This window comes from Anolis carolinensis, chromosome 4 (assembly GCF_035594765.1).
Source record: "Anolis carolinensis isolate JA03-04 chromosome 4, rAnoCar3.1.pri, whole genome shotgun sequence".
NCBI classification, from domain to species: domain Eukaryota; kingdom Metazoa; phylum Chordata; class Lepidosauria; order Squamata; family Dactyloidae; genus Anolis; species Anolis carolinensis.
In genome coordinates, this window is record NC_085844.1 from 96,874,277 (window position 1) to 96,890,276 (window position 16,000).

Consider the following 16,000-nt stretch of genomic DNA (forward strand, 5'->3'; position numbering starts at 1 on the left):
GTCTGATTCTGCTGAGTGCAGTTTATATTTTTATTGTGGTACAATAGTCCTTTTTTTGTTTTGCCTGTGTAGGTGTTTATTATTATTGTTGTTGTAGTGATTATGAAGGTTGGATAAGTTAGATGCTACTGTATTGTTTTTTGGAGGCTCAGTGTAGCACTGACTGGCCTCTCAGCCTCAGTGCCTGGCTGTTTCTTGCCTGTGATGGTGTTGATTCTTATTGTTGTTGTTGTTGTCATTGTTATTATTGTAATTGTTTTTTTGGAGGCCAAGTGTGAATGTAGGGATTGGGGAGGTGGATGAGTTGTGTTGTCAAATGTTGTATTTGTTATAGTCACAATGCGTTGTTGTGAGTTTTGTGGGTCTGGATTGTGGTTTTGTGGTGTGGTTGTGTTGTTACAACTGAGAGGCAAGGCTTTTGTGTTGTGTTGCGAAGTTTTGTATTTCTGGGTCGTTTAGTTGTGTGCCAAGTTTTGTATTTCTGGGGCGTTTAGTTGTGTTGTTATAGTCACGATGCATTGTTGTGAGTTTTGTGGGTCCGGATTGTGGTTTTGTGGTGTGGTTGTGTTGTTACAATCGGGAGGGAATGCTTTTGTGTTGTGTTGCCAAGTTTCGTATTTCTGGGGCGTTTAGTTGTGTTGTTATAGTCATGATGCGTTGTTGTGAGTTTTGTGGGTCCGGATTGTGGTTTTGTGTTGTGGTTGTGTTCTTACAACTGGGAGGCAAGGCTTTTGCGTTGTGTTGTCAAATTTTGTATTTCTGGGGTGTTTTGTTGTGTTATAGTCACAATGCGTTGTTGTGAGTTTTGTGGGTCCGGATTGTGGTTTTGTGGTGTAGTTGTGTTGTTACAACCGGGAGAAAAGGCTTTTGTGTTGTGTTGTCAAGTTTTGTGTTTCTGGGGTGTTTAGTTGTGTGCCAAGTTTCGTATTTCTGGGGCGTTTAGTTGTGTTGTTATAGTCACAATGCATTGTTGTGAGTTTTGTGGGTCCAGATTGCGGTTTTGTGGTGTGGTTGTGTTGTTACAACCGGGAGGCAAGGTTTTTGCGTTGTGTTGTCAAGTTTTATATTTCTGGGGCGTTTAGTTGTGTGCCAAGTTTTGTATTTCTGGGGCGTTTAGTTGTGTTGTTATAGTCACGATGCGTTGTTGTGAGTTTTATGGGTCCGGATTGTGGTTTTGTGGTGTGGTTGTGTTGTTACAACCTGGAGGGAAGGCTTTTGCCTTGTGTTGCCAAGTTTCGTATTCACGGGGCGTTTAGTTGTGTTGTTATAGTCACGATGCGTTGTTGTGAGTTTTGTGGGTCCTGTGTGGTTTTGTGGTGTGGTTGTGTCGTTACAACTGGGAGGCAAGGCTTTTGCATTGTGTTGCCAAGTTTTGTATTTCTGGGGCGTTTAATTGTGTTGTTATCGCATGATGCGTTGTTGTGAGTTTTGTGGGTCTGGATTGTGGTTTTGTGGTGTGGTTGTGTTGTTGTAACCTGGAGGCAAGCCTTTTGTATTGTGTTGCCAAATTTCGTATTTCTGGGATGTTTAGTTTTGTTGTTATAGTCACTGCGCAAACAACTTTATCATTTTATATATATAGATTAAACAGGAACATTTTCTGCTCAAAACAAATGTATAATTTAAAACCACAGTATAATTCAAACCTAGACTTTGAAAAAATTAAACAGGCTGTGGATGGTCATCTGTCGGGTACATTGTGTTTTTCCTGCATGGCAGGGGTTGGGCTCGATGGCCCATGTGATCTCTTACAATTCTATGATTCTAAATATGAAATTTGATGAAGATATGACTACTACACCAATGTCAGGGTAAATTTTATAAAAAATAAAGTTATGTTGCTGTAGAAATCCCTGAACTTCGTTGTAGACAGGCCAACACACCCTGAGATATAATCCTTCAATCTGTTTAAAGATCTTCATGGAAGGAAGGACCACCACACATAATATCAGTTGCTACCATTCTCAAATAGCTCCTACAGTCAAGAAGTTCTTCCTAATGTTAAAATGGAAGTCATAAAAGGGGCAGCCTTATACGCACCTTCTTGTTATGTGCCTTCAGGTTGTTTCTGACTTATGGTTACCCTAAGGCTAAACTATCACAGGGTTTTGTCTTTGCTTTCATCTGTGGTGGAGGTCTGTCTGGGGCCTCTGCTCGGCCCCAGCCACAATGACACTAGTCTTGTGAGTTACACATTATTGTCTAAAAGTGAATGAGGGCCAAAGGTTTTGCTACTCTTTGGACCTTACCACCTTGGGATATAATCCGTTTATATCAGTATGCATCCCATATTTTTTTAGGACTTGATGCATGCTGTATTGAGGCAGGATGCATACTCTCTTTCTTCATCATACCTGATTATTACGATTCTTATGATTTGAAAATACTGCACTTTGACTCATCAAACCATGGAAGGCTGCCTTCTCCCAATCCATTCAAAACACCCCCTACATCACTCTGTGACCTTTTAAAAATGTTGCTGATGGGATGCATACAGATTTTCCTATCACACCCAAAAGCCACGCGTCAGCAATGGAAGAATCCGTAGTATTTAAAAAAAAAACACCATTAGAATTCTGTGATGCTGTGCAGGCTGATTCCTGATTCCAATAAAATACTGATGAGATGGGGCAAACGTCATGTGGTGAGACCCGTTTGAAATCATTCTCAAACAGTCAGAAACGGAGCATTTCCAAAGAAATTCAGAATTGGATAGGAGTAGGAAACTGAATCCAAAGTTGGGTTATAAGACAAAATATTTATAGACGGAGGGAGAGAAATAGGGGACAGGACAATCCATTTGAGAAGATGATTAGGAAATGTTTGAGAGATAAGAAAAAATTGGCAGGATACCTATACAAACAAATTACAATGGTAAAAGAAATAATGGAGGAAATATTTCAAATGTTGGGAATGGATATGGAAACAGAGGCATATCCTGCTTTTTGGCAGGGGGTTGGACTAGATGGCCCATGAGGTCTCTTCCAACTCTACTATTCTATGATTCTAGGCAAAAGGAAAACTATAATGTATTAAAGGAAGTAAGAAGGAAAATGTTACAAAAATGGTATAGGACTCCTGCACAACTTTCACTTTTTTACCAGGGGTAAAGGACAGGTGTTGGCATGGTTGTAAACAAAGAGGTGTGTTTGATCACGATATAGGAATATGACAGAATACAGGCGTACTGGAAAACGACAGGGAGAAATTAATAGAACGTTAAATTTTCAAATAATAATAGACAATTGAAGAGAGCCCAATTTGTGGTACTCAACTCAGGCAGGGGAAAGTTCTTTTTTTTAAATCCCACTGCTGCCTCCAATTGAGGAGATGTGTGCACGTGTGAGAGGGAGGGATGGAGGATGTGTGAATGTATGTCTGGGAGGATTTAGGGATAAGGAAGGATAACAGAACTGATGGGTTTAAATGAGTAGAGATGGTAACTTATATAGGAAAGTACGGTAACTTATATAGATAGGTACGGTAACTGCCACCAACGTGAGGGAACAGGCTTACAGAGAGGCAAGGAGACTTATCTTTATGAACAATAATAAAATTCAAGTTTATTTGTACATAAGCGTATGGTTCCAATACGTAAACGTTTCAGGATCTTAAGTTACAATGCCGTCTTGTTTGAATGGATATTTCTTAAATAACGTCTCTTCAAAACAGTATACTAATCTCCCGGTCAACTTATATTCCCAGCCTTTCCCCTGAGTGACCATAAGCTGCCGTCCTTAGCTGATTTCCACAGCTCCTAATCTTTCCAAGACCTAACCGCAACTGTCCTTTTTAAACCCTCACAGCAACAGAACTTTTTAAAAGGGAATTATACTCTAACTGTCAACTTAGCCACGCCCCCTTTTTCTCCCAAGGGAAGCTGTGTTACCATGGCAACCTACCAAACGCTGCTTCCAGCTGATTTCCATGTTAGGCTTTTCCTTGCTAATATATAACTCTTTTTTTTTCTTTAACAAACAAATAAATAAAATCATATCAATAATCTCTGTTTTACACATAACTTCTCTACAATAAAAATGCATTACATGTAAGGATACCAGGAATGTATATGTGCAAAAGGAAAGAGTGATTGACAAATTAATAGTGTGTACGCAAATTGTTTTAGTGAGGAGTTGGAAAGATAAACAGTGGACTCCGACAAACTGGTATAGTTATATAATTAATATGTTAAATGTGGAAGTAACAAATTGTAAATTGAACAATATAGATAAAATAGAAAATGTTATAACAAGAGTATGGGAGCCAGTTAGGTATTATTTAGAGAATGTATTAAGATGTGGAGTGGAAAAACTGACATTAAGACTGAATTTCAAATGTCACCTCTGTAGTTTATTGTACAAACTTATGTCCAGGGGGAGAGGTGGAGGGTAGGAGTGGGGTAAAACAATTGATGATGATGATGATGAAATGGAGTATTTCCTAATGTGATAAAGTTCTGTATGTCTGCCACTACTTCAGTTGGAGTTGATCCAATAAATCAGGCATGGGCAAACCTTTTTGCCTTGGGGCTGCATTTTGGGCTCAGCCAAGAGGGCCAGGATAGGAGGGAGGGGGGCCAGGCACAAATTGGGTGTGGTGGGCTTGGGAACAGACAGGACATGGCAGGGCCTGGGTCATCTTCAGGTGGTTCTCCTGGTATAAGGACAGGGCTGCACACCCCATCCTTATGCTGGGAGAAAGGCAAGATACGCAGCAACTGCCCTGATCCTCCTCACCCGATCCTTGGGCTGTCCTCCTTATGCCAGGAGGAAAGTGAGAAACCACGTGCCTTCCTTGAGCCGTTCTCCTGGCATAAGGATGGGGCCATTCGCACCATCCTTATGCCAGGAGGGTGAGACACATGGTGGCGGAGAGAGCTCCAGAGGGCTCTTAGCTGCTGCATGCCTTCTTCATCTTTTTGGCATAAGGATGAGGCGGGCCACCATGAACAAGAGAGCAAGGAAAATGAGGGCCTGAAGTAACCGCCCAGGGGGCCACATCTGACCCCTAAGCCTTAGTTTGCTCATGCTGCAATAAAGAGATCCAATATAGGTGTGAGTAGAATTCAAAGACATGACTGTATTTGCCTGGCATATCTATACAAAAGGATTTTGTAGTACCTTTGAGACTGAGTGCCCTTCTACACTACCATATAATCCAGATTATCAAAGCAGAGAATCAACCTGGCTTTGGGAGCAAGCCTTCAAGAAGTGGCCTGACCAAGGCAGAATAAAGGGGTAGCATGACTTCCCTGGATCTAGATGCTATACCCCTATTTATGCAGGCCAGAATCCCGTTGGCTTTTTTCACAGCTGCATCACATTGTAGGCTCATGTTTAACTTGTCCACAAGGACTCCAAGATCTTTTTCACACGTACTGCTGTCGAGCCAGGCGTCCCCCATTCTGTATCTTTGCATTTCATTTTTTCTGCCGAAGTGAAGTATCTTGCATTTTTCCCTGTTGAACTTCATTTTGTTAGTTTCGGCCCATATCTCTAATCTGTTAAGATTGTTTTGAATTCTGCTCCTGTCTTCTGGAGTGTTAGCTATCCCGCCCAGTTTGGTGTCATCTGCAAACTTGATGATCGTGCCTTCTAACCCTTTGTTTAAGATGTTGAACAGAACCGGGCCCAGGACGGAACCCTGTGGCACTCCACTTTTGACTTCTTTCCAAGATGAAGATGACGCATTGGTGAGCACCCTTTGGGTTCGTTCGCTTAACCAATTACAGATCCACTAACCGTAGTTTTGCCTAGCCCACATTTGACTAACTTGTTTGCCAGAAGGTCGTGGGGGACCTTGTTGAAAGCCTTACTGAAATCGAGTAAATAAACATTATGAGTCAACACTGTCATATAATCCAGTTCAAAGCAGATAATGCGGATATTCATGTAACATAATGAAACTGCAACACATGGTCAGTGTACTGTAGCCTCATATAATGCAGCTCAATAGTTAAACTGCATTATGTGTGTCTAGACCGACTGTTAGGAATTGTGGGAGTTGAAGTCCAAAACTTGGAGGGCCCAAGTTTGCCCATGCCTGCGATAGAGCCTTTAAGTATTCCAAGTCTAGGAAGGATTCAGCTAGCATTTCATTCTCAAACCTGCTTCTCAGTGCCTTCGCGTACTGTTACTCCAGACCAGGGGTCCCCAAACTAAGGCCCGGGGGCCGGATGCGGCCCTCCAAGGTCATTTACCTGGCCCCCGCCCTCAGTTTTATAATATAATATATTGTATATACATATAATATTGATAATAATATTATAATGTAATACAATATAACACAAATAATAATACCATATAATAATATTAATTATATATTCTATTTTACATATAATATTACTAATAATATTACAGTATAGTGGTATAGTTCAATATAGTAATATATAATGCTAATACAATATAACACTAATAATAATACCATATAATAATATTAATTATATACTCTATATTACATATAATATTACTAATAATATTACAGTATAGTGGTATAGTTCAATATAGTAATATATAATGCTAATATTGTGCTATGCTAATAATATAATATATTGCATGTACATATAATTTGTAAGCCACTCTGAGTCCCCTTTGGGGTGAGAAGGCTGTGATACAAATGTAGTAAATAAATGCAGTAAATAAATAAATAATAAATAAATATATTTTAGGCTTAGGCTCTCCCAAAGTCTGAAATGACTTGAAGGCACACAACAACAACAACAACAACAGCAGCAATCCTAATTAACTTGACTATCTCATTGGCCAGAAGCAGGAGCACACTTCCCATTGAAATCCTGATAAATGTATGTTGGGTTAAAATTGTTTTTATTTTTAAATATTGTATTGTTCTTTCATTGTTCTTGTTTTTGCACTACAAAAAAGACATGTGCAGTGTGCATCGGAATTTCTTTGTATTTTTTTTTTCAAATGATAATCCGGCCCCTCAACAGTCTGAAGGATTGTGGACCGGCCCTCGGATTAAAAAGTTTGGGGACCCCTGCTCCAGACTAACGCGGCCATGTCTTTGAATGCTTGATTATATTAATAATGTCATTGTGCCTCACTGCCAGAGAGAGGTGGCATATGTAATGCATACATATCCTTGAGTCCGGAAGTTCCTGCCCAGGAAAATAGGAAGGTGCCTTCTTCTCCTTCCTGCTGAGGATTGTCTTCCGGGTCGCTTAGCGGAAGGAGAGCCCACAACGACGGCGCGCGCGGAGACCCCTCGCGGAGCTGGCGGAAAGGAAGTTAGCTCGGCGCATGCTCACACAGCACGGGGGGGGGGGGAGGAATTTGACGCGGAGGCTGCCATGGCAACGGTGCCCGGGGTGACTGAGCGCTACTTCACCCGATGGTACAAGCCAGGTAAAGGGAGAAGCAGCTTTGGAGTGAATTGGAACGGAAACAGAGGGAGGAGGGGATCAGGGCAAGATATATGTTTTAAAAGACTTTCTCAAAGCATTACAGGTTGAGCATCTCATCTCTGGGATCCCAAAATACACCCAAAACGCCCAGCTGGGTGGCTATAAGGCAGATAGGAAACATCAGTGCAGTGTGTTGCCGAAGGCTTTCACGGCCGGAATCACTGGGTTACTGTGAATTTTCCGGGATGTAGGGCCATGTTCCAGAAGCATTCTCCCCTGACATTTCTCCCACATGGACCTCTCAACAGAGGATTCCCCTCAGGCAGGAATCAGCTAGGCCTTGAAGCTGCAAGGCCATTCAATGCTAATCAAGGTGGCCAATTGCACCATTTACACTTGCCTCAAGCAGACGAGTTCTTTCTCCCACCCTGGTCCTTCCACAGATATATAAACCCCACTTGACTAGTTTCCAACAGACCTCACAATCTCTGAGGATGCCTGCCATAGATGTGGGCAAAATGTCAGGAGAAAATGCTTCGGGAACATGGCCATACAGCTCAGAGAACTCACAGTATCCATTGGCGTGTAGCTTTGGGCCCTTCCACACTGCCCTATATCCCAGGATCTGATCCCAGATTATTTGCTTTAAAATGGAATATATGAGTCCCCACTGTCAGATAACCTGGGACAAACAGATAATCTGGGATCAGATCCTAGGATAAAGGCACAGTGTGGAAGGGCCTTTTCTTAGCCCCGTGGTTAATGTTTATCAGTCCTACTTTGTAATCAGTGACAGTCAGTTATTTTGTATGCATCTTGGCCCTATATCCCAGGATCTGATCCCAGATTATCTTCTTATTCCAGATTATCTGGCAGTGGAGACTCATATAATCTGGTTTAAAACATATATCAGACATATACTGAAAACTGCTCTGTGTAGCAATTAAATCAGGATGATTGCAATCTAAAAATCTTTATACTCTAAGTTACAACTGTGTGCCACTACAGCTGACAGAATTGGATTATCAGTTGTATTATTATTTGTATTATTGTTAACATTATTGTGTATATGATGCTCTAATATACATATCGTGTTCTATGTTTTGAACCTTTACTGTGGTGCATATTTTTCAGATATTGTTGAGAATAGACAGCTGTATTTAGTTATTATTACAAACCACAGGGTACTGGTGAGCATTAAGAGCATTCTCTCATGCGTCTTTGTGGGAATTTGTCTGACTGCCGCAGTTTGACACTAGCTTCAAACTCCCTTAAATGGTCAGTGGGGCCTAAGACTAATTTATAGCTTTAAGCAGGAGAAGCCTCACATAATTCCACTCAGCCTGCATTCTGCAAAATTTGGTCTAGAGATTACCAAGTAATGGGAATTCCTTTTTCTTTAGATGTAAAAGGCAATCTGTGTGAAGACCATTGTGTGTTACAGCATTCTAACAGGTAAGCTCTTCACAGTCCCATTATCCGTTTGTTTATTCAGATAGGATCCTGTGTCCAACAGGATTTAATCCCAAATAAGTAAACATAAGATTCCAGCCATATTTTTGTTTTTCTTTGCCCAGTATGAAAACTAATACAGAGAAATATGGGGTGAATGGATTTGTTTATTACGGTCACAAACCAGAAGTTTGAAGCATTAAAATCAGAGGGTTCTGAAACATTGAAACCAGAAGCTGAAAGTCCAAAATATGCAACAGAAACATGGAGTAGTAGGACTCTAGGCTAGTCTAGAACAGTGTGGCCCAACCCACGGCTCATGGGCTGCATGCAGCCCACCAATTCATTTTTGTTGGCCCTTGCCCTTCTTATTGGAAAAATATTTTAATTATGTAATTCAGTATTAATATTTTAATTATGTAATTCAATATTAATTATGTAATTCGTTTTCTTTCTGGAATGTCTCTGGTCCTCACATTCCTATACTAAAGTTTGATTGGGCCTCAGGTAATTAAAGGTTGGACCACACTGGTCTAGAATAAATAATCTTCCCATTTTTTGTACTTTTGGCTTCTTCAGACTTATGATGGAGTCTATTACTATTAAAGGGTGACCTAGTGGACTAGTGAAAGAACAGGCCATTAAGTGGAAGTCTAAAAGGATTAGAGGAGCATAATGACCGCTAGACATGTTCACTGGAAGCTTGTTGGTAGCATATACCTATGTATATATATTTTTGGGTTGCTGTGAAAACACGAGTCCCTTTCATCTTGTTTGCAATGACAGACACACTCACCTTATGTATAAATTGCTTGGTAGCTGCTGATGCCTCCTTTTACATGTCTGTTGGCTGAAGCAGCTCTGCAAAGAAGGCAGCAATCTTCCAGTCCACCCTGCCTGGCTCTCCAGTGGCTAAATGGAAGGGGAACAATTTGAACCAGTAGCCATCATATCGGTTCCATGTGTGGAGGGAAGGAAGTGGATGTAGAGTATCATATTTCATCAAGTTGATTCAAAATCTTGCCCTTTTTCTTGAAAACAGGGATGGATTACCTTCTGGGGGCTCTTTTTTGCTGCCATCTCTCTTCTGGCCACAGAACTTCCAGTTCAGAAAACATGTGAACAGGGGCAGTTTTTGGGGGGGGGGGGGGGGGGGGAGAGAACCTTCTCCTTCCTGAAATTTTGACAAGTACAGTAGAGTCTCGCTTATCCAAGCCTCTGGATTATCCAAGCCATTTTTGTAATCAATATTTTCAATATATCGTGATATTTTGGTGGTAAATGTGTAAATACCGTAATTACAAAATAACATTACTGCGTATTGAACTACCTTTTTTGTCAAATTTGTTGTATAACATGTTTTGGTGCTTAATTTGTAAAATCATAACCTAATTTGACGTTTAATAGGCTTTTCCTCAATCCCTCATTATCCCAAGATATATCGCTTATCCAAGCTTCTGCCGGCCCGTTTAGCTTGGATAAGTGAGACTCTACTCTACCTCAAAAACATCTGACTATAGTTACAGAATATTGGGTTATTTTAGTCTTTGGTGCCAATCCAACAAATTGGAATGTTCTTAACTTTGATGAAGATAAATTTTGTTTTGAACAGGATGTCTTATTTGCAACAGGACGGAGGCCACTGCCTCTTAAAAGTAAAATCACTGTTTTGAACAGAAGTATTTTATTACACCTGGGTTTTTCTTCCAGTAACTGCATTTAAATCATTTTATATTGAAAAACCTTGTGACTTTTTACATCAGCTAGTACCTTCTTTTATACTGGCTGTTTTATTTCTCTGGCTAAAATTGTAAGAACATCAGGGTTTCTCACAATAAATTATCTGTGGAACGTGAGTAAAGGAACAACTACTATAATATCATGTGGCATTCATCAGTTACCCTAGTGGTGTCAGACTGTTGCTTCATGCAGCGACGGAACTAAAAAGATGATTGTTCTAATGTCTTTTCTTGTAGAATCTGTGTTATCACTATAGCTGATGCCCATCCTGTTCTTCAAAAGGGAAAACAAATCGAGAGTATTAGTTACCAGATAAGTGCCAATTGCAGCCGACTGCAAAATAAGGTCTCTGGGAAATCCAAACGGGTATGGACCATTTTTACTTGATTCCTCGGTGTAAGCAACGCTGTTTAGGAAATTTTATTTGTTTGTTTTTTAAAATATTCTGATGGTTCTGAGCAAGAATGGTTTTATAATCAAAATCAGTTATATATCCTAAGGTTCTTTTCTCTTTAAGGGACTGTATTCTCTAAAGTAGCATATTCCATTGCAGAACAGCTCTATCAGGAAATAATTTTTTCCCTAGACTTAAACGGCAGGATAAAAGATTCCACCTAAACATTTGGAACAATGTCCTGACTGTGGCTGGATCTACACTGCCCTATATCCCAGGATCTGATCCCAGATTATAGGCATTGAGCTGGATTGTATGAGTCTACACAGCCAGATAATCTGGGATAAGAAGATAATCTGGGACCAGATCCTAGGATATAGGGCAGTGTAGATCCAGCCTCTATGAGCTGGTCGGCAGTGGAATATGCTGCCTCTGAGCAAGGTGGAGTCTCCTTCTCTAGACATTTTTAAGTAGAGGCATCAGTAGAGGTATCAGTACCATGAAGGAAGGGAATCCATTGTGCAGTGTGAAGTCGTGCATATATGTGCTTTGCTGGCAGATGACACTTATTATGACCTATTGCTGGGCAGTAGGGATCTCTGGGGGGAGATAGGGGAACGGTCTCTGAATTCTTATTGGGAAGAAGAAAACTAGAAGGTAATCTAAGATCAGGGCACAAGGTGCAAAAGAAATGGCTGGATGGCCAGTTTACCAAATAAAGGAACATTTCTCCTTTTGTGTGCATGCCTCACCAACTTCATTTTGGTATTCATGCTTCGCTCTCCACTGCTCTGAATCATAATGACAGCTTAGAGAGAATAGGTGATACTAATCACAACAGGAACAAACAGACAAGCTGCCGAGGGCTAAAGTCTGATTCAAGCATACTGAAATGTGTGGGACTTAGTCTTAACAAATCAAATACTTGTTGTCTCAATTTATTTGGGCATGGCACAGCATTTCCATAAAGCAAGGAAACAAAACAAACAAAAATAAGCCCACCACCTACTTTTTCCCATATATATGTAATATTAACTTGTAAGATACATTATGCCAAGAGACAGTAGAAAACATAAGATCAGCATATTGTGTTTCATGAAGAAGCAAGGGAAAATCTGATGATCTGTATTATATAATGTAAATTATTTTTATATATTTTGTCCTGGCCAGATCTATTTAGATATACAGTAGAGTCTCGCTTATCCAATGTTCTGTATTATCCAACGCATTCTGCCTCCTGCCCAGATCCACAGCTGTTTCTCTAGGCAGCAAGGCACAGCGGGCCAACACGCCCAACAACACAAGTGCTGCTACGCTCCCAGTCAATTGGCAGACTTATTGTAAACATGATATTTTGATGCTTAATTTGTAAAATCATAACTCAATTTGATGTTTAATAGGCTTTTCCTTAATCCCTCCTTCTTATCCAACATTTTTGCTTATCCAATGCTGGCCCATTTATGTTTGGTAAGCCAGACTCTGCTGTATGCAGAATAGCTTGTTCAGTTTTAAATTATACTTGTTGGCGTCACAAATTGGCCAGCTGTTTGCTGTATGTCCTTTTCTTGCAATCCTAATTTCTGCATGCTCTGTTTCTGCAGGGAGCTCAGTTTCTAACAGAACTTGCCCCTCTATGTCGAATATTCTGCACAGATGGAGATGAATACACCATATACAGGTACCATTGTGAGGCTTTTTTGATAGTTGCCTTGCTTTTATTGATCAGATTACTAAACTGCACATTTTTTTACAGCTGTATACGAGGGAAATTGATAGAAGTAAATGAAAATATTTTGGAAAACCCATCACTCCTTCAAGAAAAGGTGAGGATTTCAAATGAATTATCAGCCACATTTGCACCTTCCCTGTGCTTTTTTGTCTCACTTCTGTTTTTCCCCTTAGCCTTCCACAGAGGGATACATTGCAGTTGTATTACCAAAGTTTGAAGAAAGCAAAAGAATAACTGAGGGACTCTTGACACGGAAAGAATATGAAGAAGTGTTGGCAAAACGTTTAATCACACTTCATGATACAATACAGAGTGAGAACTAAATACATTTCATAGCAGAAATATGAATTGTATAATATAGATTCCAGTATATCCCATAATAAAGTGACTTTATGAACTTTCATACTTGAGAAAGGAGTCAAGAATTGGGAAAAATACTGTAAAACTGGAACAGCATGATGGGAAAGTTTAAAAAAAATTTTTTCCAGCCAGATGAGACCCAATAAAACCGGGCTTTAAGTATATGAAGTATCAAGTATTTGCTTAAATAACTTCCAGTGGTATGAACAAAACCTGATTGGATTATAACAGCACTGTTGTATTTAAAGACTTAGACGACTTAGACGAAGGGTTAGAAGGCACGATCATCAAGTTTGCAGATGACACCAAACTCGGAGGGATAGCTAACACTCCAGAAGACAGGAGCAGAATTCAAAACGATCTTGACAGACTAGAGAGATGGGCCGAAACTAACAAAATGAAGTTCAACAGGGACAAATGCAAAATACTTCACTTCGGCAGAAAAAATGGAAATCAAAGATACAGAATGGGGGACGCCTGGCTTGACAGCAGTGTGTGCGAAAAAGATCTTGGAGTCCTCGTGGACAACAAGTTAAACATGAGCCTACAATGTGATGCGGCAGCTAAAAAAGCCAATGGGATTTTGGCCTGCATCAATAGGGGAATAACGTCTAGATCCAGGGAAGTCATGCTCCCCCTCTATTCTGCCTTGGTCAGACCACACCTGGAATACTGTGTCCAGTTTTGGGCACCGCAGATGAAGGGAGATGCTGACAAGCTGGAAAGCGTCCAGAGGAGGGCAACTAAAATGATTAAGGGTCTGGAGAACAAGCCCTATGAGGAGAGGCTTAAAGAGCTGGGCATGTTTAGCCTGCAGAAGAGAAGGCTGAGAGGAGACATGATAGCCATGTACAAATATGTGAGGGGAAGTCATAGGGAGGAGGGAGCAAGCTTATTTTCTGCTGCCCTGCAGACTAGGACACGGAACAATGGCTTCAAACTACAGGAAAGGAGATTCCACCTGAACATCAGGAAGAACTTCCTCACTGTGAGGGCTGTTCGGCAGTGGAACTCTCTCCCCCGGAATGTGGTGGAGGCACCTTCTTTGGAAGCTTTTAAGCAGAGGCTGGATGGCCATCTGTCGGGGGTGCTTTGAATGCGATTTCCTGCTTCTTAGCGGGGGGTTGGACTAGATGGCCCTTGAGGTCTCTTCCAACTCTACTATTCTATGATTCTATGATTCTCTATGATTCTAAAGGAGCACTGCCAAAATACTTTTCCATTCCTCAGTATCAATAAAAGCTTTTATTTAAATTGCATAATTTGTCATGTGTTTATTGAAAATAATTCCTAAATTTGATAACTTTTAATCAAACTTGGTACTATTTTCTTGTTGGGGATTTTAGCATTGAAGCACACACTTGAATGGGTACAATGCTTGCCAGCCAATGCTAGAGCTAAAATCTTAACCAGCAAACTCAGCTGTCCCTATTTCAGATGTGCGCCTGGTCCTCAGGACATTCCTTCACACTCTGTATCTTTTGGCACAAGCCTCAGGTGAAAGTAGAGATACAATTGGGGTGACTGAAGAACTGAAAATGCCATACAGCTCCATTTTGCATCTCAAAATTGAATAGAACTGGGGATCCTACCCCCCCCCCCCCCAACACACACACACACACACTTGTTTGGCTTCTATTCTAAGGCCAGGCAAAAGTGCAGAGAAAGGAGGAATGACCAATATTAAAATACGTGTAATTTTTTTTCCGTGTCAGGAGCGACTTGAGAAACTGCAGGTTGCTTCTGGTGTGAGAGAATTGGCTGTCTTCAAGGACATTGCCCAGGAGACGTCCAGATGTTTTACCATCCTGTGGGAGGCTTCTATCATGTCCCCACATGGGAAGCTGGAGCTAACAGACGGGAACTCATTCTGCTCCCCGGATTCGACCGCCGACCTTTCGGGCAGCAATCCTGCTGACAGAAGAGTTTAACCCATTGTGCCATCGGGGGGCTCCAATATGTGTAATGAATGGATTGAATATCTTGGGTTTAATTAAGATGCAACAAGACCAAAGTAACAATCCCAAAATTGGAAACTTGGGAACTGCATTATGGGAGAGCAAAGGAGGTGAGGAATTACAAAGTTCATGGCAAGAAAAATGCATATGAGAGAAAAAAACCCAATGAACCAAACAGAATCCTGGGTGCAAGGTGGTATGTTTATATAGTCAAAGGCAACAACTTTGTAAATTAAGGAACTTGAAACACAGCCAGTTAGTTCCATGATTGATGAAGCTCCACCTGGTCAAGAAGAATGGACAATAACGATCAAAACAATCAAATGATGTATGACAAAATTTCTACATAAGTAAAAAAAATCTTCCTTATCAAGTGTGTGTCAGACCTTCAGGGATATGTAGCATCTGTCTACCCACCTGTTTTCTCCCCAGCAGCAGGCCTGAATGGAGGAGGGATGGTGAGTATGCATGCTGAATATATGGATTCTGAGAATATTTGAGCAAAAGGGCCGGAGCCATAACAATCAAAGAGGGATAGTAATGGGGCTAGCAGTAGAGCAATAGTTGGGGGATTTGAGTATGGTAAACAAAGTAAGTACAGAGGTTCGAGAAGGAGGGGGTTTGCCTGACAATATTAGCAATGGTTTTCACACATAAAGCTCAAAAGTAACTTTCTCTCCATCTTGTATTCATCTGAATAATAAAGGAATCTGTTTCCAAGCTTTCTTGTGAGGGGATTTCATCCTAGGGATTCGCAGCCCAGGACATAGAGTGAATATGATGTTGCCTCTCTGTGTAACCAATACAGCTACAGTAGAGTCTCACTTATCCAACATAAACAGGCCGGCAGAACGTTGGATAAGCGAATATGTTGGATAATAAGGAGGGATTAAGGAAAAGCCTATTAAACATCAAATTAAATTATGATTTTACAAATTAAGCACCAAAATATCATGTTTTACAACAAATTTGACAGAAAAGGCAGTTCAATATACAGCAATGTT

General features: G+C 40.7%; 2 protein-coding genes across 2 annotated transcripts in view; one reads left to right on the forward strand and one right to left on the reverse strand.

Moving 5' to 3' along the window:
• Positions 1-2,625: 2,625 nt before the first annotated feature.
• abitram (actin binding transcription modulator) lies at positions 2,626-13,202 on the forward strand. The gene is made up of 7 exons (XM_003219826.3): positions 2,626-2,644; positions 7,107-7,364; positions 8,767-8,818; positions 10,792-10,921; positions 12,551-12,627; positions 12,703-12,772; positions 12,852-13,202. The coding sequence occupies exons 1-7, from the start codon at positions 2,626-2,628 to the stop codon at positions 12,999-13,001; spliced, it is 756 nt and encodes a 251-aa protein (XP_003219874.3). The 3' UTR covers positions 13,002-13,202.
• ctnnal1 (catenin alpha like 1) overlaps positions 12,949-16,000 on the reverse strand; it is a 68,698-nt gene continuing 65,646 nt past the window's right edge. Inside the window, exon 19 of the mRNA XM_062980833.1 lies at positions 12,949-15,279. Within this exon, the coding sequence (XP_062836903.1) occupies positions 15,253-15,279 (27 nt within the window). The 3' untranslated portion in view covers positions 12,949-15,252. The remainder of the gene's footprint in view (positions 15,280-16,000) is intronic.